This window comes from Phocoena phocoena, chromosome 1 (assembly GCF_963924675.1).
Source record: "Phocoena phocoena chromosome 1, mPhoPho1.1, whole genome shotgun sequence".
NCBI classification, from domain to species: Eukaryota; Metazoa; Chordata; class Mammalia; order Artiodactyla; family Phocoenidae; genus Phocoena; species Phocoena phocoena.
In genome coordinates, this window is record NC_089219.1 from 18442886 (window position 1) to 18462906 (window position 20021).

Sequence of the window (20021 nt, forward strand, 5' to 3'; positions counted from 1 at the left end):
GAAAAACATTGTAAACTGCACCTGAGTATACAAGAAGCTGAAACAAAAGTTCCATAAGTGGAGACTAAAATGTGTAATACATTCTGAATTTTCTATTTTATTCTATTTAAATTTTTAATGCCGGTCACAATCCTCTAAATGGATTTTAAGACATATCAATAGGTCACAACCAGCTGTTTGAAAGAACTGCTCTGAAACATCACATGGGGAGGGGACTTAAAGGTCATCTAGCCCAATCCTTTTATTTTACAGAGGGTAAACTGAGACTCAGAGAGGTTAAATCACTTGCCCAAGGCCACAAAGCTAGGAAGTGGCAGTGCTTGGATTTCAACCAAGATCTGACTCAACTATTGAATTCTTACCATGTGTCAGCCACTATGCTGAGTTCTTGAAGAGCATTATTTCATTTAATACCCACTGTGATCCTATGAAACAGATATTACCATTCCCACTTTACAGACGAGGAACAAAAAGTCTCAGGATGGGGAACATGACTTACTCAGGTGTCACACAGTCAATAACAGACCCAGGACTTGTCTCCAGATTCAGCTGTCCATAAATCCTGTGGTCTCGACCACTAAGCCCACTCTGAAGAAAGTGGTTATGAAAGTGGGTTTGTGAGCTCTAAGCGCCTAAGCGTGCACATGGGCGGCAGTGATAACGTTGTGCTCCCTACTCTTCAGGGCCTTATCACTGCGCCACCAGCTCCCAAAGAACGCTGGTGGTGGGCTTCCCTGGTGGCGCAGTGGTTGAGAGTCCGCCTGCCGATGCAGGGGACATGGGTTCGTGCCCCGGTCCGGGAGGATCCCACATGCCGCGGAGTGGCTGCGCCCGTGAGCCATGACCGCTGAGCCTGCGCGTCCGGAGCCTGTGCTCCGCAACGGGAGAGGCCACAACAGTGAGAGGCCCGCGTACCGAAAAAAGAAAAAAAAAAGTTGGTGGTAAACGAAAAGAGAACAGACTTTAGCCTAAGGAGGAGGAGGATTCGAAACCCAGCCCCACCATTTACTCGGAACACCAGTTTACTCTCTGCTTTTCAGTTTCCCCATCTGTGAAGCTGGGACTACAATAGCATCCGTGTCCAGGACTGAAAGAGCCAATCTTAATTTCCCGGCCCTCGGAAGCGCCTTAGCAAACATAGACCCTCTCCGAGCCCCGCCCTCTTCTCCCCACGCGCTTGCGCCGCACAGGGGCGCCTTTTACGACGCGGCGGTCGCGGCGCGCTTGGCGGCCGGAGCGAAACGAGCGAGGCGCGGGTGGCGGCGGCAGGGCACGGGGACGCGCGGGCGGCGGCGTCGCCATGTCGCATGGCCACAGTCACGGCGGGGGCGGCTGTCGCTGCGCCGCCGAACGTGAGGAGCCTCCCGAGCAGCGCGGCCTGGCCTACGGCCTGTACCTGCGCATCGACCTGGAGCGGCTGCAGTGTCTCAACGAGAGCCGCGAGGGCAGCGGCCGCGGCGTCTTCAAGCCGTGGGAGGAGCGGACCGACCGCTCCAAGGTGGGCCTTCCGGGGCCTGGGTGGGCGGGCGGGGACCCGCGCGGGGCCTCAGGCCGCCCGTCTGCTCTGTCAGTCTCATTTCTGAAGTTAAAAATAACCACGGCCCGATTGCCAAGCGCTTTCCCGTGCCCGTCTCCTGCCACCCCTTTGAGAGGCGAACAGGGTCGAATCTCCCCATTTTGTAGGTAGAGGAGCCGAGGCCCAGAGACGGGAAAGGGCGCTTTGCTTTACACGGCCAACGTTCAGTTCCAGGGCTGCGGGGGGTAGTGAGGGAGGATGACCCATCAGGGCGTTTTCCCTACCGTTTGACCACTGGTCCTAGTGGCTGCCTGACTACTTACCACCTGATGAAGACCGAAGACCAGCCTAGGGAGATGAAGCACGTTATCCTATCTAGAGTATTTACCATTGTGGGGCGTAGAGCCATTTGAAAGCTGTGGACCGCATAGGCCCAGATCTCTGCACACAATTTCAGGAGGCTAGTTGGTGCAGGAAGTTAATAAGTGCTGGAAGACTGAGGGCGGTTGACTATCTGCATTGCACTCCAGCTGTAAAGCAGGGTGGAAGATGCCTGAAATCGTAGGCGCTCAGCAAATATTTGTTGCTTTCTCCTCTCTCCTCCTTCTCCCCTCCAGTTTGTTGAAAGTGATGCAGATGAAGAGCTTCTGTTTAATATTCCGTAAGTATTTCTTTGGTGCTTGCCTCAGGCTAAAGAGGCTGTACCCATTTGCCTTACCAGGATTCATTCCATGGTTGTGTCAAGAGCACACCTCTGTTTCTGGAAATGGGGTAAATTACTGAGGTGGGTGTGAGTAGCTTTCTTGGTGCAAAAAAGACGTATTTGTTAAAAGATAACTGAGAAGTCAAGGTAAATTTTTTAGAACCAGAGGCAGACATGATCTTAGAAATTATCTAGCACAAGTCTGACACATGAGTAAACTGAAGCCCAGTAAGGGGAAGGGCCTTGCCCAGGGTCACACAGCACAGCAGAGATTGAACCCCAGGTTGACAACCCTCTTTTTTGCATTCTGGCAGATTTACAGGCAATGTCAAGCTCAAAGGTATCATTATAATGGGAGAAGATGATGACTCACACCCCTCTGAGATGAGACTGTAAGTGGCAAAGGGTCTAGGCCCTCAAGAAGCTCCTATCCCTTTTTCTCTTTTCTCTGGTAGCACTTTATTCCAGAATAGTCTAATTTTTTCTTTTTACTGGGTTAAATATCCCCTCCCCCTCTTAAAAAAAAGTCTTATGTTTGTTCTGCATTGAAATACACTTATCTGTCTCTTCCTGAATTAACGACATTTTTAGATTGAGTATCTTTAGCGCCAACAGCTTGTCTCTCTTCAAAGTATTTGCTGTGGCACCATTGGCATCCTATAAATGCCAACTGTTGATGACTTTGCAGTTTTCTTAATAACCCAGCTGCAGATCTCAAATGATCTTTCAGGAGTCTACTTTGGGGTTAGCTTCAACATCTTCCCTTGCTGTTTCAGACAATTACAATCTTCCCGTGTGTTTTGTTGAGATGGAAGCAGTCCCTCTGAGTTTACATGGCCTTTAGTTAGCAAAGTTCTATATACCTCTTGTAACATGGAATCTGTTCATACTAGAGCTAGTACTCCTTTTCTGACAAGTTGCCTTATTCCAGCGTAGACTTTCTAGAGGAGGGGACACTGCTTTCTGAGGGCTGCAGAAGCAAATATCAGAAGAACTTTACATAAAAAGTTCTTCTGAAAAATTGATCAATTTAAATGAGAGATTTAAGAAGTGGACACTATTTTTGAATGTTAGAAACATGAATTTGAAAGCAAATCCACATATTTAATCATTGTAAGGAAACAAAGTACGTTTGAGGTGATGCTTTCTGGGACTCGTTTACTTGTGAGATGGATTGACTGGACAAGACTAGACATCCATGTTGTGTTGTAGTTAAGAGGGGGCTCTGGGGTAAATACTCGGGTTCAAATTCTGGCTGTACCGCTTGCTAGCTGCATGACTTGGGCGTTACTTCTCTGTATCCCAATGTTTCCATATGTAAAATGGCAGTAATAGTCTGAACCTCTTAAGATTGTGGAGAGAAATGAGCTATAACATGTAAAGAGCTTAGAATAAATCTGGAACGTAGTATGTGCCCCGTTTTGTTTTGTTTGTTGGTTGGTTTTGGGTAGGGGGGTTGGCTGCACTGCACAGCTTGTGGGATCTTAGTTCCCCGAACAGGGATTGAACCTGGGCCCTCAACAGTGAAAGAGCAGAGTCCTAACCACTGGACAGCCAGGGAATTCCATAGTATGTGCCTGGTTTTGGAAAGGCAGGTGCAAATGCTTATAGAGCCCTCGGTTCTAAGCACTTTGCACTTTATCAAATCTAAGATGTCATTGATTATAAAATGCACCAGTATTTTATGTACCGTTGATAAAGAAAAAAGCAGTATCTGTTCAACTATGACATGTCACTGATACATTCAGAAAAGTTAGCTTGAGACCTTAAATTAGTGAAATTTGAACACAAACTAGGTGTTAGATGATATTAAAGAATTATTGCTAATTGTTAAGTTGTTCATTGTAAAATGGTATTTTTTTTTACGAAGTCCTTACTTTGTAGAGATATATACGGACATATTTATGAATGAAATGATACATTTGAGATTGCTTGAGAATATCAAGCGCAAACAAAATGGGGGTGATAGGCAAAATTGGCATGATCTTGAAGCTCAGTAATAAGTATATGGAGATTCATTATATTTTTCTCTTTACTCTTATGTATGTTTGAAATTTTCCATAGTAAAATTTTTTAACAAGTGTGTCTCTTAGAATTGATTCAATATCCACATCAGCTGTATGGGATATGTACTATCACTATCCCCATTTTACAGATGATGAACTAAGAGACAGATTAAATCACTTGCCCAAAATTACACAGCTGGTCAGTGACAGAACCAGACTTTAAACCTAGGAAGTCTGGCTCCAGAGACACTGCTTTTAACCACAGTGCTACACTGCCTCTCATAATGCTGCTTATAAGTGTTCACTATTATTATTATTCTGTGCATCATTCTTAGAAACACTTTGAAGCAAACATTTGCTTTCCTATGTTACCTGCATTTTGCTGCAGCTAATATCTAGGCCCCTCCCATGTGGGTGTGTTAATAAGACACTAGAGATTGGGGGGGGGGGTGTGGCCCAGTCCTTTAGAATTTGTGAGTTACAGAGGAGACTGCTGTTTCTTAGATATGTCTTTGAAAATTTGTTTCTTCACGAGCAGTTTTACTTAACTTTCCAAAGCCCATTGTGAGTTGGCGGCCTTTTGTGCTTTCTTCAAAATGGAAATCCCCAAGTTGTATTTTTTTAAGACTTGTAAGATGACTCTGTATATAGGGTAATTTTGAACACAGAAAAATGCTTGAGTGTTGGGTTGCCTGATCTTATCTCTTAACTGTGTTTAAGACGTTTCTGCCAAAGTATTTTTTCCCCATGAGTAAGCTGTTTTATTTAACATCCTCAGCTTGGTCTGAATGTGCTGAGTTGCTTATTTTCTCCATGCATTTGCTGCATGTGACCCAGTTTGAGCTATCGCTTTGTGTATTGCTTCTCATGCGCTCTTAACCCACTCAAAGATGCCACTGGCTTATGTTGCAGTTCTCAGCTCTTGTTGGATTAAAGATATTTGTGTATAAATGCCAGTAAAATGCCGTTTCCAAAATTTGATCTCCTGTTGATAGAACCGAGGGCAGTTGAGGAGTCAGTAGGAAGTTCTGAGAACCTGAAAAATGTGATAATGCACATTTCTTGATTTTTCTCCCCTTTCCTTTCTCAGGTACAAGAACATTCCACAGATGAGCTTTGATGATACAGACAGGGAGCCAGATCAGACCTTTAGTCTGAACCGGGATCTTACAGGAGAACTAGAGTATGCTACAAAGTAAGCACTGGGCCTCTCTTTGGCTTCTGAGAATGGCAGGCGCTCCCTCACTTGCAGTGAGCATCTGTGCATTAGCATTTAGTGGGCTTGCAATTGTTTTTGGCCCATCTCCTGCTTCCTTAGCATCAGAAACAAGTTAAAACAGTGGAGAGGCCTGATCCTAGGCTTGGTCAAGTTTAGGCAGAGGTTCAGTGCAAGCCACAGACTTGTTAACCTGGAAGCAATTGACAGATTTGAATGAGCTCCTAGTATGGTCTTAGGAAAGATGTTTTCAGAATTCCTCTTTGCGTAGTGGGCTTACAGCAGCCAAGTTACATGTGACCACCTTACCTCTCTCATTTTCCTACTGAGCTTGCTTTCAGATCCCTGCGTGGTCGCACAGCATTTCTCATTCCTGTTCCTTGCAGGCAGGGGCAGTGTTGATTAATTTTCTGTCCCTATTGCCTTGGACAAGATCTGGCAGATGTTCAGTAAATGTTCACTGTATTCACTGCTTGCGCAAAGGAGAAGAATGAGACGTAAGACCCCAAGATTGTTCTCTGACGTTTGCCTGGGTTTTACCACAAGATGGAGCTGGAATTGACTTTTTTGACATGGGTAGTGAGCTTCTCACTGAACTCTTAATTGTTGTCTTCTCTCTCCACTCTTTCATCCTCCAGAATTTCTCGTTTTTCAAATGTCTATCATCTCTCAATTCATATTTCAAAAAACTTTGGAGCCGATACCACAAAGGTCTTTTATATTGGCCTGAGAGGAGAATGGACTGAGGTAAGATGGGGTTGGAAGTATTATTGCCCCTCTAATATGTGTACATATGTTTGTATATCTGCATGCTGTGGTGGTAGGAGCTTGAAGGAAAGGAAAAAGAGCAAGTGAGACACTGATTGCTCCCAGTCTGGTTTTTCTTGGTTTCATCACTATAAACTGTCCGTCTCATTTGACAGGCTATAGGAATTTTAAGGAGGTTGAAATAATACAGCTGATATCAATGCAGTTTTTCACCTTAAAATTCTTTCCTTCATTTATCATTGTTGGTAACCTTTCTTGTTCTGGGCACCAGAGATAGGGTGATAAACAAGATAGACAAGGTCTTCTTCTCATGGTGCCTCCATTATAGTGGAGGAATGAATCTTCTAAGTGATGGGGTGAATCATTGATTCGATCTTACCCAGGCTTCTCAGGATAAAAAGTATCAGAACGGGGAATAGATTAGATGATGACTTCTAGAAATGAACCTGAATAAGGACCACTCCATTGAGTGGTCTAGGCAATGGCCGGCTGACCCAGCCTCTCAATTTTCTTGCAGCTTCGCCGACATGAGGTGACCATCTGCAATTATGAAGCATCGGCCAACCCAGCTGACCACAGGGTCCATCAGGTTACCCCACAGACACACTTTATTTCCTAAGGGCTGGCCAAGGCTCCCACAGAGGCGTTGTGTCAGTGAAGATGTACGACATACTGTTGGGAAAGACAGAGAGAGATGGGGCTCCAGAGAGAGTTGGCTGCCACAGCCTCTGCCAAGCTTTGTCTTTGGGGCTTGCTGCAGAAACCTGACCTACGGAAGACACCACACCCCCGGGAAGGGTCGTGTGGGTGCCGAGGGACAATCGTGGTTCTCTGGGGCCCTGCAGAAGTTGGGTCTTGGGGTGGTCAGCACCTGGCAGTCATGGATAATGCCTGCCTTCCCAGTTAATGTGGCCACGGGATCCCAAGTGTCTTGATGCTTTGTGGCAGGATTTTTGTGTGACTTGTTTTTTTTAAATGGAGACTCCTCCTGGGCTACAGTAAACTCTGTGAAGCCTCAGCATTGTGTTCGTATTAACCACCAGGAGGGTGTCGAGCTAGAAGTCCTTGTCCCTGCGCGCTCCTTCTCCCTGTCACCTTTCACCATTCTTGTCAAGCTGCCCAGCTTGGAGTTGTCTGTCGTGCGCTAGTGTCCCATGGTTATAGTTAGAAGAGCAAGAATCTCCTGATAATGCGTAATAGCTTGAGAAGAAGTTCTTTTTTCCTGCTAACCAGGTAAGCAGTCTGAGGAGAGCATGGGCATCGTTTCTGTGTTTGTTGGGATCCTGGTCGGGGTAAGATTGGGACTTAGATAAGATTCCTCTTGGGACATCCTTAATATTTATTAGCTTCTAACTAGTGTTGTAAGCCCAGTTGCCAATTTGGAGATCTCAGTTCTTCTGTTCATGGATTTTTATTCACTGTGACTAATAAGCTTCCTAATAAATCCTTGCCAGACTTAATGTTTGTATATTCTTTTGAGTTCTTGGTAGTACTCATGAAACCTTTACTGAGAACTGTATGAAACTTTGAAATTTGTTGTTGTTTTGGACCAGGTAGATGATAAGTGCCACGATTAAATCGACACTAGATCAGTATCTCCAGGAAAGGTCAGGTTTAATTCTGTACAGTAGGCTAAAAACGCTCCTACACCCACCCACCCACCCACATTTTGTAAAGAAGAAGGTGAGGTTAAAAACCTTATATTCCATTTCTTAGGTAAGGAAGTAAGTTGTGAGGTGATGTTTACAAAAACAAGGGAGAACAGATTCTGGAGCTCATCAGAAGAAATGATGGTGAGGAAAGTGAAGTGAGCAGCTCCTAAGGTCTGAAGGTAGACCCAAGAAGTTCGACTTAAGATTTGAAAGTCAGTACAGCAATTGGACAGAATTTAAGTATCCTAAAAGAGGGGATTTAAAGTGGTCAGTATTCTCTCCTTTGCAGAAAATAGAAACACTTGATAATGGAAATTAGTGTTGAATTTAATCCTATTGAGAGAATGCCTCTGAGGGATTGGCCCACACTGTTGCTAGCCTGTTTCTCCAGCTTATCCTGGGGAAAGCCTGCCACCACCAAGCCTTGCCCGAGCCTCAATTTCTAAAAATGCAGCCTGAAATCAACCAGAATGCAAATACAATTCTCGATGCACCAAGGGTCCTACTCACTCCTCCGCCACAGCCTTTTTATTTCAGTTGGGTCATTTGGAGATAAAGAAGGGCTATGTTTTAATTTGGAGTAGGGGGAAAATAAAGTTAGAAGTGTTAGAGCAGACTAACCATTAATCCCACTAGCACTAATCACCGGTAGCCTCTGAGACAAGGCCTCTGAATTTGAGCTTCACTTTGAAGAATTTGCTCAAAGTGCCACAGTGTCTTAGGTGATTGGGGTGCAGGAGGAATTGTTTATTCTTCCACAAGCAGACCCAGCAGGGATTCTGGGAGTGGGAGCAACTGTGTTGTCCTCATCCATTCACCCCTTTTCCAACCCTGGATCCTTGGCCTGCTCTGGTCCTCTGGATCTAAAGTTTTCCTGCTCTGTGACGGGCTGAGCACTTAAGACCAAACTGCCTCTTAACCTGGGAAAAAGTGCTTTGTTGAGCTTCCAGATATACTGTTTTCTTTCAGTTCAAAAAAACCTAGTGTACATTAAGCTGGGCAGATGAGTCCTAAGCTGCTGAGGGATGACTCATTTCCTGTGTGCAGATGCCCACAGGCCCTGTCAGGGACATGATCCTGCAAACCAGTTTGCCTCCCCTTCCAGCCTTTATGTGGACCCTGAGCCCCATTCCACTTTTTCCGATGCTGCAAGGAGCAAAGGGTGACTCGGTGACCAAATGAAACCCTCTTTGTTAACAACTGGAGCTCGCTGATGGTGGTATTTTGTGCACTGTCTGTGTGGTATTGCTTGCTGAGGGCAGAGCTAAGACAACACCTCCGATTCCTGACCAGTTGTCTCGGACACTGCTGATGCCAGTGTTCTTTTCTCCCAGGTCCTTTTTAGAGTCATTATGTCCTCAACGCTGTGATTTTACACTGTATAATACAGAGCATTTCCACACGGCCTCATTTGAGCCTAACAGCAAAGCTGTGAAGTAAGCTGGGTGGTTATTGTCACCGTTTTACAGCTCAGGAAGCAGGTGCAGGGGCAGCATCACAGTGTAATCCTGAGGTTGCTGTTTGCTTCCCTCCCCTGAGCCTCAGTTTCCTCATCTTTAAAATAAGGTTGGAAGACTAGATGGTCTCAAAGTGTCTTTTCAGCTGAGTGTATGACTTTATCCATGACCCTGGAACAGGACGTGAGGGCCAGTGGTGGAAACCCAAGACCATAAATGGATGGGAAGGTGGGAAACTCTGCTAGTGTGAGGAATGCCTCTCCTTCAGGACAGGTTTCCTCCAGGAGGCGCACGGGTGGTGGTGGCAAGTGGGAGCCACGGAGGCACTGTCTAGATTCGGCCGGAGACTCCGTGGCTTGGTTATGGGGAGTGGCCCCACCGTACCCAACATGGCAGCTCCTATCTGAAGAAACCCTGACGCCCACTTCCGGGTTCCGTACCGCTGGCCAGGCTACTTCCGGCAGCGCGATGGCTGGGTTCCCGGGACTCGAACGGAAGTTCCGGCGGGGGCGGCAGAGGGGGAAGAGTGTGTGTCTGTGCGGGAGAGAGAGGAGAATCGCCCGAGAGGTCTCGAAACCCCCAGGAGTGGAGGTACCGTGGTCCGGGGCCAGCAGGCCCGGGGAGGGCACTGGCGGGGCATCGGCCCACCGCGAGGGTACTGGCGAGTGGGGAGGGGCACCCGCAGTTGTGAGGGATGGGGGTGGGGAGTGAGGTGCGAAGAGGCGCTGGCCGGTCTGGGGGACTTTGGGGGCAGAGAGGGAGAGGAAGATGGGGTCCCGGTGTGATGAGAGGGACTTCAGGGTCGGAAGTGGAGGATCCCGTTGTGGGGCGGGTCCTCTCCAGGGTCAAAGGTAGAACGCCCCTTTGTGGGCAGAGGCGGGTCCGGGGTCAGGATAGAAATTGTCACTGTGGGGAGGGCGACTCTTGGTCAGAACAGAAGTTCCCATTGCGGGGAGTGGGAGACCATAGGTCAGGGTGGAAGTTTTTACTGTGGCGAGGAAGACCCCAGGTCATGGGGGAAGGCACCACTCTGAGAGGAGGGGCCTGGGGTGAGGGGTGGAAGTATCTCTGTGGGGAAGAAAGGGAATCTCAGCTTAGGACAAAAGGCGCATTCCTGTGTGGGAAGAGGAACCCCAGGGTCAGAGGTGAGGGATTCTACTGTGCGGAGGGGCGCTCGGGGGAGAGGGGAGGGGGAAGCCAGTTGGTGGGGTGGGAGGGGTGGGCGCTGCTAGGAAGGGTCGGCACTTAGGGCCAGGTAGCAGAAGCTGCCGGGGAGTTTGGAGGATGCTAAGGATGGGAGGAGCCAGCCAGCTTGGCATTCTTTTGTGCGTTGGGGAGTCCCAGAGCATGGTCGAGCTGGGGGACCTATTTGGGGTCAGTGGGCAGTAGCAGGTGGCCTCATACATGGGGGCGGGGGGCACTGTTTAGGAGGTGGGTGGTGGATCGGAGTTTGTGTGCCTTCTGGGGACATGGGCAGCTCCCAGGGGCTCTGAGAAGGGCTGAGCCAGAAGGCTGATGGGGGCTGGATGGGAGGGAAGTTGGAGAAAATGTGTGTGGGGTTGAGGGTAGGGGCTGGAAACATATTTCCCAGCAGTTTTCCTTCCCTTCATTTCCCAGTAGGGCCGGGAGTTGGGAAGGAGGGGACGCAAGGGCTCTAGAGAAGGGGGATGATTGGAGAGCAGGGAGAGGAGGCAGTTACCTGCCAACGAGTGTTAGGTGGGGAGAAGGCAGCAGGGGATGCCCTGGCTCCCCTGCCCCACGGCCCCAAAGCCCTGCCTCTGCCCACCTCCAGCAACCTCAGGCTGTGTGGGGGGCCAGAAGCAGGGCCACTAGGGTGGCTGCCCCTGCTTTTCAGCCCTGGAGTGAAGGCAAACTTCCTGCCCGCTTGCTCGGGCCCAGAACTTCTTGCCTGGCTTTTCTTTGTGCCCAGGATAGAACCTGGGGTGCGGTGGAGGGCTGATGGCCCGGGTAGGCCCTGGGTTTGAGGCTCTGCTTCTGTGTCAGGGTTCTCTCCCCTTCCTGGCCTTGCTCTTGACCACTGTCCCGAATGTGCACAGGCCCCAGCCGTGGAGCCCTGCAGTGTATGTGTGGTAACACCATGTCTGTGCCCCTGCTCACCGATGCTGCCACTGTGTCTGGAGCTGAGCGGGAAACAGCTGCGGTAAGGGTCTTCTGCTACCCACGCAGCCCCCAGGGGGCCAGCTGGGGAACTGGCTGGAGGGGGCGTGGGGAAGATAGAGGTGGCAGTGAGGAGAGGGCGAGCAGCCTGCAGCTGGGAGGCAGGGGCTTAATCGCCTGTCTGGCTGCCACCTCAGTTCCCCTCCAGGTCCTTGCGGGTGAGGGAGGGGTGGCCAGAAGTTGGAGGAGAGTGAGAGGGATAGCAGGACGGTGACTGCCCTCTTCCCCATCTCTGATCCTTTTCCAGGTTATTTTTTTACATGGCCTTGGAGACACAGGGTGAGTGAGCTGGGGAGGGAGTGTTCCTGGGGAAGTGGGGGAGGGCCCAGGGGGTGGGACTGGAGCGGCCTGCGCCCTCCCTTCCTCCCTCTACACATCGGTGTCTTTTCTCTCTTCCCTCCTACAGGCACAGCTGGGCTGACGCCCTCTCTACTATCCGGCTCCCTCACGTCAAGTACATCTGTCCCCATGCGTGAGTGTCACCCCAGCAAGGGGAGGGCTGAAGATGGGGGTTGGTCCTGTGGTCCCAGGCCTATTCTCTCCTGCCGGCTGCATCCTGGGGCCTGGGGCCCAGAGCAGTCACAAGTGCCATTTTCAGCCTTCATCATTCCTGTGGAACCCTCAGGAATAGGGTCCAGCCCCAGACCCAAGGCCTCCTAGACCTGAGACTCCTAGAACTAGCACCCCCTGTACCCCTTCCCCAAGTACTCACCGACTGAGCTGGAACCCCGCACACCGAGTGCTGGGCTGTGCTTCTCCATTGCTACTGCCGATGCCCCCAGCCACAGCCTCCAGCCCCACGTGGCAGGTTGCCTGGCAACACCTTAAACACAGGCCCTGCCTGCTGGGAGGGTTCCCCAGGGGTTGCCCTGCCCCCACCTGGGCTCTCTGCTGTGGCTTCCTCATCCCTCCTGAGCATGACGGCCCCTCTTGCTGTCCCTCCCCAGGCCTCGGATCCCTGTGACACTCAACATGAAGATGGTGATGCCCTCCTGGTGAGTTTGGAGAGGGGGAATAGGAGCTTGAGGGAGCTGCCTGGGGCCAGCCCAGGTCTCCTAGTAGCTGCCAACGCCTCTGCTCCTCCAGGTTTGACCTGATGGGGCTGAGTCCAGATGCCCCAGAGGACGAGGCTGGCATTAAGAAGGCAGCAGAGAACAGTAAGGCCCCAGCCCCTCCTCGGCATCCTCCCTCTCCCCCTCTGCCCGCCCAGGAAAGTGCCTGGCAATACCTCTGTTTGGCTCCCTTCCTTGGGTCCCTGTGGCAGCTTTCCCTCCACCCAGTCATGCCCCCTCCCCCCAGTCAAGGCCTTGATTGAGCATGAGATGAAGAATGGGATCCCTGCCAACCGGATCGTCCTGGGAGGCTTTTCACAGGTGAGGGGAGAGAGAGGGGGGTGGGTGGTGGGAGTTGAGCTGTGCCCTCATGAGCCCTCATTCTCTCCTTCCTCCAGGGTGGAGCCCTGTCACTCTACACAGCCCTCACCTGCCCCCACCCTCTGGCTGGCATTGTGGCATTGAGCTGTTGGCTGCCTCTGCACCGGGCCTTCCCCCAGGTGAGTGTCTCCACTACCCCGCTCCTGCCCTCTGTCTCCTTGAGGCTGGGGGATTGCGCCCAAGCACTGGCTTTGCTCTCTGAGTCCCGTCTGGCCCACAGGCAGCCAACGGCAGTGCCAAGGACCTGACCATCCTTCAGTGTCATGGGGAGCTGGACCCCATGGTTCCCGTACGGTTTGGGGCCCTGACAGCCGAGAAGCTTCGGTCCGTTGTCACACCCGCCAGGGTCCAGTTCAAGACTTACCCCGGGGTCATGCATGGCTCCTGTCCTCAGGTCAGTGCCCAGGGGCTGCTTCCCACTCCCGCCCTTCTCCTTCCTCCCTCCAGCCAGGAGCCTCTCACAATACCTACCCCCCCCCCCCCCCCCCCCAGGAGATGGCAGCTGTGAAGGAGTTTCTTGAGAAGCTGCTGCCTCCTGTCTAACTACAGTTGCTGGCCCCCAGCACGGTCCCCCAGCTCATGGGGGACTTGGCACGCGCGGCACCATCTTGGATCTGAGCCGGTCGAGCCCCTTTCTCACCCTCCTGGACCCTTCCTTTTCCCACAGGCCTCTGGGGTAGGCAGGCCAAGGCCTGGCCGGGCCTCCCTTCCTGACTTCAGCCACCTGACTGTCTGCCGCAGGGGGTGGGCTGCTTTCTTATCCCATTTCCCTGGAGGGGGGGGCCCCCCTGGCAGCAGTATTGGAGGGGCTGTAGGCAGCGGGAGAAAGGGGCCCAGCCGCTGACCCACTCACTCAGGACCTCACTCACTAGCCCCACTTTGGGCCCCTCCTGTGACCTCAGGGTTTGGCCCCTGGGGCCCTACCAGGCCCCACCTCCCACCCTCTCCCGCCAGCTGATTCTGCCCAGATAATCGTGTCTCTCCTGCCTCCACTCCAGCTGCTTCTCAATCATGAATGTGTCCGTGGCCCGGGCCCCCTTGCTGCTGTGGGCTCCCTGCCCCTGCGCAGGAGTGTGGGTGACGGGGCGGAGTCCTTCGAGGGGGCCTCCCCTCAGCCATTCTGACTTGGGGGCTGGGCCCTGCCTCCCCATTACCCTCCGCCCCCGCGGGCCTGGAGCCTGCAGGGCTGGACTGAGGCTCAAGGTCTCCCCCAGCTGCCTCACCCCACATTGTCCCCACTCTAGGGCCAGGGGGAGGTGGGGAGGAGTCGTGTCTTGTCTTCTGTCTCCATGTAGTTTTGGGTGTTTTTCTTGTTGTGTCTGGATTCCGATAAAATTAAAGAAATTGCTTCAACTCTTAGGCCTGGATGATTCTGTCCAAGGGGTAGAGTGTGATCATGTGCAAGAATCTGCTCCAGCCTAAGAAAACTTTATTTTAAATACTTTGGGAAGCTCCTTCGTAGCAGTATAAATTAGTGCCTGGGAGGAGGGCGTTCTGTGTGTCTCAGGGCCCTGCTTCGCCCCACTTGCTCTTGGTGGTCCTCCTGGGTTCCTGGACCCTGTGGAATAGAGACCCCTGATACCTGGTCAGTGGTGCACTTGGCCTCATGCCTGGTGGGCTGAGTGGGCACAGTTGGGGTCTGAGGTAGGGGAGGCTCTGAGGCCCCTGGGTTCCTCCCAGAGGCTGGAGAGCAGGCAATTGTTTCTCTTCCTTTTCTGGTCCCTGGTAGGTGAGGGTCTCAGGCCTGCGTGCCAAAGCCTGAAGGATTCTGCTTCTGCCAGCGCCATAGATCTTCACCTGTGATGGGGCGAGGTCTGTGCTCAGGGTCCACCCTGGAGTGCAGGGCCCGCACCACCTTGGACAGCCCGGAGTGGACAGGCCCAGACCCCTGGTGGCCCTTTTCCTAGCCCCTGACTCTCTCCCAGGGGCCAGGCCAGCACCCAGGGTCAGGGGTTGGGCTAGCACTCACACATCCTATCCAGCCCTAAGGCTGCTGACCAGCCCAGCTCCTTGAGGGCCAGGCTGGGGTTGGCATAACAGGCAGCCACATCGCCTTCCCGCCGGGCCACCACCTTGTACGGGATCTGCAAGAGATGGGGCGGTTGTAGCTTAGCTGAGCTGGCCCTGGCCTTATCTGCCAACTTGCTGACCAGGCCCTCAAGAAATGGAGGTCCAGAGCAGGGTCTCGCTCTCAGGCGTCAAGTCCTAAGGCAGGCTTGGGGAGACAGGGCGGTGCTGGGATGCCCGTCATGTAGGTTAGTGGGAGGGGCTGGGGGTGGGTCAGGGTGGGCTGCCAGCCTACCTTCTTCCCCGAGGCCTTCTCCATGGCCACGACCATCTGTAACACCGAATAGCCCGTGCCCGTGCCCAGGTTGTAGATCTGCCCAGAGAGGAGAACAGGGACCGTGCCGGGGGCTGGACTTACTACCCCTCTGGGCCCCATTGGCCCAGGCCTCCGTCTCCTTCCCCTCCCTCCCTTCTCTTCCTACCCGGCAGCCACACTGCTCCTTCAGCTTCCTCAAGGCCGCGATGTGGCCCTTGGCCAGATCCACGACATGGATGTAATCCCGGACGCCTGCAGAGGAGGAGGTGGTGGGGCGCTGGGTGCAGTACAGTCTCTGTCCCACCGCGGTCTCCCTCCCGGCTCCCACTCCTGGCTCCTCCTGGTTCTGGGCTCACCTGTGCCATCCTCTGTGTCATAGTCGTTGCCAAAGACATTCAGTGCCTCCCGTCGTCCAATCGCCACCTGGGGTGGAGGTCAGGTTAGCTTTTCCCAGGACCTTGGCACCAGCTGTAGCCCTCAAGCCTAGGGCCACCCCCTTCCTTTCCCTTCTCCCTTACCTGGGAGACATAGGGCATGAGGTTATTGGGGATGCCCTGGGGATCCTCGCCGATGCAGCCCGAGGCGTGGGCGCCTATGGGGTTGAAATATCGCAGCAGCACTGCATTCCAGGCCTGTGGGACGCAGGTCAGACGATGGGGGTTGGGGTGCAGGCTGCGTGTCCCAGCTGAATCCAGAGCCCACCCTGCTGGTTCTCTATCCCTAGAAAGGAGCAGGGTATCGGGCCCTCCCTGCAAGTGCTGTGACCTCGTGCAGGTCACTGCTGCTTCCTGAACCCCAGCCTCCTCCTCGGTGGAGGCTGATCAGGATCCTGTCCTCAGGCTCGCGGGGGGGGGCTGTGAGGGGTCCGTGAGCAGAGCCACGGCTGAGTCAAAGGGGGCCCTCACCTTGTCTGCCTGGCACAGGTCCCGGATCATTTCCTCGATGAAGAACTTGGACTTGCCGTAGGGGTTGGTGCAGCCACCTGTGGGGTGAGCCTCATCCAGGGGCAGGTACTGGGGGTTCCCATACACGGTGGCCGAGCTGCTGCACACCAGGTCCTTCACCCCGTGGGCCCTCATGATCTGCCCGTGGAGGGGAGGCGTCAGTGGCCTCCGCCTCACACGTTATTCCTGCCCCCTTACACCTCCCAGGTGGGTGGGGCTGAGCTATGGGCTCCCATTGACAGAAGGCGAGACCGAGGCTGAGAGGCAAAGACCTGGCAAAGATGACACAGCTTGGGCTCTGCCACCGTGTTTGGCACTGCGTACCCGGCCAGGGGCCCTCACAGTGTCTGTCCTCGCCTCATGCCTCACCTCCAGAAGCTGGATGGTTCCTGTGAGGTTAACTCGGTAATAATCCAGAGGCTTCTGCACCGACTCGCCCACAGCCTTGAGCCCAGCAAAGTGGATGACTGCCGTGAAGCTGTGCTGCAGGGTTGCAAAGCTGGGGTCAGAGGTTGCTTACAGGCCTGGCCCTTGGCTATGCCCCCTTCCTGTCTGCCTGCCAAGCACCCACCTTCTTAAAAAGACGCTGTAGGGCTGCCTGGTCCAAGATGTCCATCTCCTCAAACTCCACAGAGTGGCCTGTCAGCTCCTGAACCCGCCGCAAGCTCTCAGGCATGGAGCCCCCTCCTGGTTGGGCACATAGAGGCCATCAAAGTCAGAGGAGATGGGGTGCTGGGTTCCCAAGGGACTGGCCAGACACCCATCTCTTGAAGGCAGAACGCAGGGTTTCCCTTCCATCCCCCCTGGGAGCCCCAGCCCCCTCCGCCCGCTCACCACGAATGGCGTTATGGAAGTTGTCGACGACCACCGGCGAATAGCCCGCCTCCAGCAGCTCCAGCACGGTGTGGCTGCCGATGTAGCCAGCCCCACCTGTTACCAGCACCTTCTCCGCCATCGCGCCTGGCCCAGGACGGAGACTCAGAGGTGGCTGAGGCTGCCTGCTCAGGGCCTCCTTCGATGTGGACTCTGGCGTCAGAGGGAGGCAGTGGTGCGTCCTAGCTAATAGGGTGGGTCTGGAGTCAGCCCTGGCCCAAGACTGGATACCATCACTTTCTGGCCTTAGGCCTTGGAGACCACTTCTCTCTTGGCCTTAGTTTCCATCTCTATAACATGGAGGTTATAACTGTCCAACTATCACGTGGTAGTGTGAGGGTCAGATGAGGTGATTTTAAAGGACTGCCACATGGTACAGGTGGGGAGACTGATGGCACAAGCACCATAACTGACCGGGGGTTGGGAAGATGGAACCCTAGGCTCCACACTGCCTTCCCCGAGGTGTCTGGGGACTGGACAGTTCTGGACAGAAGGAAACAAGGCAGCAGCATTGGGACTCCAAGAGCCCAGGAAGGGGTTCTGTCTGCTCAGACTTGGACCTTCCCAGTCCCTCTGCCATCACTAGGTATAAACTGGCTCCTTGGTTCAGTGACTAACACCTCCTGGGGTAAGCAGCCCCCTGACTCCCTTCCACAAAGGTCAACTGGGAGGAGGCAGGAAATATAGCAGATGGCCTCAGGGTGGGGTCTTTTGCCAGGCAGGCTGAGCCCAGCTCTGGGGTTATAGCACTGCACTCCCGGAGTGGGCCCCACCCCAGGTCAGCCAGGCTGGTTCCGCCTGTGCGGATGCCGCTCCCGGCTTGGAGCTAAGGATCCCGCCTAATTCTAGGTGGCACTGAACAGGGTAGTGTAGACGTGGCCTTGGCCCCAGGCTCCACTGTCAGGTGTGCACCACCACCCTGAACAAACACTACGGGCAGAGACGGTGGAGCGGAGGAGGGGGGCGGGGGAGGAAACTCAGACACTGAGGTCTTTCATTCCGGGCGGCCTGGCCCGCAGCCGCCTTCCTCCGAGCTGCGTCAATCCTCTTCTGGGCTCATCCAGCTCGACTGAACGCCCGCTGCGTGCCAGGCTCTGTATTGGGCACTTTTGCATTATTTTCCTGAATTCCCCCAATATCCTGATGAGGCAGGTGTTATTACTGGCACTTTACAAAAAGGGATACTAAGGTCAGAGAGGTGAAGTAATTGCCTTAAGTCACAAAGCTAGTGCTGGCCGGGCTAGAATCTGGATCTCCAGGATCAAAGCCCCGCCCCTCTCCCCAAGCAGTTCGCCCCCCGCCCCCACTGTTTCCCGCTGGACTCTGCTCCTGACGCTGAAGCCGCCCCCGCCCCCGTCCCACCGAGCTCCACGCGCTGTGCGGGCCCCCGGAAAGTGGGGGCGGAGGAGCTACGGGAGGCAGGAAGGCTGGTGAGGCCGGCCTCCCTCCGACTCGCAGAGTGGCCTCGGTCAGCCGTCGCCTCCTCAGTTTTCCCAGTCCGTAAAATGGAGAGGAGGGGGCGCAGGGCCTCAGGCTGGGATTCGGGCGGTGGCTCGGAGGGGGCCGAACTAGGAGTGCCTCGGCCGGGAATGAATGAACCCTGGCCACCCCAGCCAAGGCAGCGGGAGCTGCGAGCAGCGAGGGTGGGTCCGCCCTGGCGGGACTCTGCCCAGAACGCAGCCCAGACCCCCGAGACTCTCCCTCGCGCCCGGCGGGCCACCCAGCCCCTCGCAAACCCGCCCAGACCCCCCCCATTCGCCTCCCGAACCTGCTCCGCACCACGCGCTGCCTCGAACGGCGCCGCCTCCCGAGCTCCGCGCCCAGTCCCTTTAAGAACCGACGGCCCGCCCTGGCCCCGCCTCCCCCACGCCCCCAAGAGACGTGTCCGCGTGGAGACCGCAGTACGGGGCGCCGGGAGGACCAAGGAAGCTACGTCTTCAGGACGCCTGCGCGGCACGTCCCGCAGAGGGCGGTACCGACCCGTGCCTGGGCGGTGGGCGGGGGAAGGCACGGCACGGCCCGGAGCCGCGCCCGCGAGCCCAGGCGCCAGCGCTTGTCCCGACCGCGGGAGACAGGCACCGCGCCCGGCAGCCGTCCCGCGGCGGGAGCCATAGCCAAGCGTGGGGCCGAAGACCGCGGCTCCGCGCTCGCCCGCAGGTTTTCCACTGTTTTCGTAGCTGCCAAACTCTTTTTAGTAACCCTGGCATGAAGCAGATGGCTGCCTGGAACAGAGGCGAGAGGGACGGCGCCGAAGGACGGGAACGGGTAGGGGTCGCCCAGAATCTGTCGTTCTGGAAAGTCTAGTTTAAAAACCCGCCAAAGGGAACTTCCCTGTCGGTCCTGTAAGACTCCGTGCTCCCGATGCAGGGGGCCTGCGGTTCGATCGGGGAACTAGATCCCGCATGCATGCTGCAACTAAGAAGTCCATATGCCGCACCTAAAGATCCCGAACGCAGCAACGAAGACCCGGCATAGATTAGATTAGATAGATAGACCCGACGTAGATGGACTAGATTAGATAGATAAGATGGTTAGATTAGATAGATTAAAAAAAAAAATACCGCTAAGGGAGCCCTAAAACTAAAACAGGAATCACAGCGCCAATTGCGGTCAGCCTGGAACGGTTTGCACCCTGCCTACCATAACAGTACGTTAGAAAATGGTGTTCTGTTTTTGTTTAAAATAAAGGAAGGGCTAAGGAATGATGTGTATAAAGGCATGACATATTGAATGATGAAACCCGAGCAAAGGAAGAAATGCACACGTGTGTCCCACAGCCTGAGTGCCCTGGGCCTGCCCGAGTCCAGCAAGGACGCTGACAGGCAGGAGAGGCTGAGGTCCCGAGAGCTGAGTGCGCCCAGAGCTGCACCTGCCCAGGCCCAGAGGACCTTGTGTAACAGCCCAGGTCACAGAGCCACGAGCCTCAGAAACAACCTCCCCAGGGTGCTCTGG

General features: G+C 54.0%; 3 protein-coding genes across 4 annotated transcripts; 2 read left to right on the forward strand and 1 right to left on the reverse strand.

Annotated features, from left to right (window-relative positions):
- Nucleotides 1-1206: 1206 nt before the first annotated feature.
- PITHD1 (PITH domain containing 1) lies at nucleotides 1207-7669 on the forward strand. The gene is made up of 6 exons (XM_065885510.1): nucleotides 1207-1498; nucleotides 2134-2177; nucleotides 2534-2611; nucleotides 5316-5420; nucleotides 6080-6188; nucleotides 6727-7669. Exons 1-6 carry the CDS (start codon nucleotides 1301-1303, stop codon nucleotides 6826-6828), a joined length of 636 nt encoding a protein of 211 aa, XP_065741582.1. The 5' UTR covers nucleotides 1207-1300; the 3' UTR covers nucleotides 6829-7669.
- Nucleotides 7670-8629: 960 nt separating this feature from the next.
- Nucleotides 8630-18880, reverse strand: GALE (UDP-galactose-4-epimerase). Of its 2 annotated transcripts, none has more exons than XR_010656707.1 (11): nucleotides 17031-17245; nucleotides 16768-16883; nucleotides 16566-16679; nucleotides 16158-16334; nucleotides 15771-15884; nucleotides 15609-15675; nucleotides 15419-15504; nucleotides 15232-15309; nucleotides 14899-15013; nucleotides 14358-14726; nucleotides 8630-8640 (listed from the first exon to the last, which is right to left on the reverse strand). XR_010656707.1 is itself a non-coding variant. In XM_065895424.1 (11 exons), the coding sequence occupies exons 2-11, from the start codon at nucleotides 17149-17151 to the stop codon at nucleotides 14668-14670; spliced, it is 1047 nt and encodes a 348-aa protein (XP_065751496.1). In that variant the 5' UTR covers nucleotides 17152-17251; nucleotides 18838-18880; the 3' UTR covers nucleotides 14340-14667. The 2 variants fall into 2 exon arrangements, 1 of the variants encoding a protein (XP_065751496.1); XM_065895424.1 differs by lacking the exon at nucleotides 8630-8640 and adding an exon at nucleotides 18838-18880 and having other exon boundaries at nucleotides 14340-14726; nucleotides 17031-17251.
- On the forward strand, nucleotides 9842-14286 carry LYPLA2 (lysophospholipase 2). The gene is made up of 10 exons (XM_065895438.1): nucleotides 9842-9909; nucleotides 11376-11479; nucleotides 11744-11775; nucleotides 11903-11968; nucleotides 12444-12491; nucleotides 12583-12653; nucleotides 12796-12869; nucleotides 12947-13048; nucleotides 13150-13323; nucleotides 13422-14286. The coding sequence occupies exons 2-10, from the start codon at nucleotides 11402-11404 to the stop codon at nucleotides 13470-13472; spliced, it is 696 nt and encodes a 231-aa protein (XP_065751510.1). The 5' UTR covers nucleotides 9842-9909; nucleotides 11376-11401; the 3' UTR covers nucleotides 13473-14286.
- Nucleotides 18881-20021: the final 1141 nt, after the last annotated feature.

Bases quoted from the DNA above. Each gene is read 5' to 3' on its own strand.
- PITHD1 (XM_065885510.1), top strand. From the start codon at position 1,301: ATGTCGCATGGCCACAGTCACGGCGGGGGCGGCTGTCGCTGCGCCGCC. The intron at 1,499-2,133 runs GTGGGCCTTCCG...TCTCCCCTCCAG, and splicing joins AGCGGACCGACCGCTCCAAG to TTTGTTGAAAGTGATGCAGA. The intron at 5,421-6,079 runs GTAAGCACTGGG...TTCATCCTCCAG, and splicing joins GAACTAGAGTATGCTACAAA to AATTTCTCGTTTTTCAAATG.
- LYPLA2 (XM_065895438.1), top strand. From the start codon at position 11,402: ATGTGTGGTAACACCATGTCTGTGCCCCTGCTCACCGATGCTGCCACT. The intron at 11,480-11,743 runs GTAAGGGTCTTC...ATCCTTTTCCAG, and splicing joins CTGAGCGGGAAACAGCTGCG to GTTATTTTTTTACATGGCCT. The intron at 11,776-11,902 runs GTGAGTGAGCTG...TCCCTCCTACAG, and splicing joins CATGGCCTTGGAGACACAGG to GCACAGCTGGGCTGACGCCC.
- GALE (XM_065895424.1), bottom strand. From the start codon at position 17,151: ATGGCGGAGAAGGTGCTGGTAACAGGTGGGGCTGGCTACATCGGCAGC. The intron at 16,680-16,767 runs GTGGGTGCTTGG...GCAACCCTGCAG, and splicing joins TACAGCGTCTTTTTAAGAAG to CACAGCTTCACGGCAGTCAT. The intron at 15,014-15,231 runs GTAGGCTGGCAG...CATCTCTTGCAG, and splicing joins AGAAGGCCTCGGGGAAGAAG to ATCCCGTACAAGGTGGTGGC.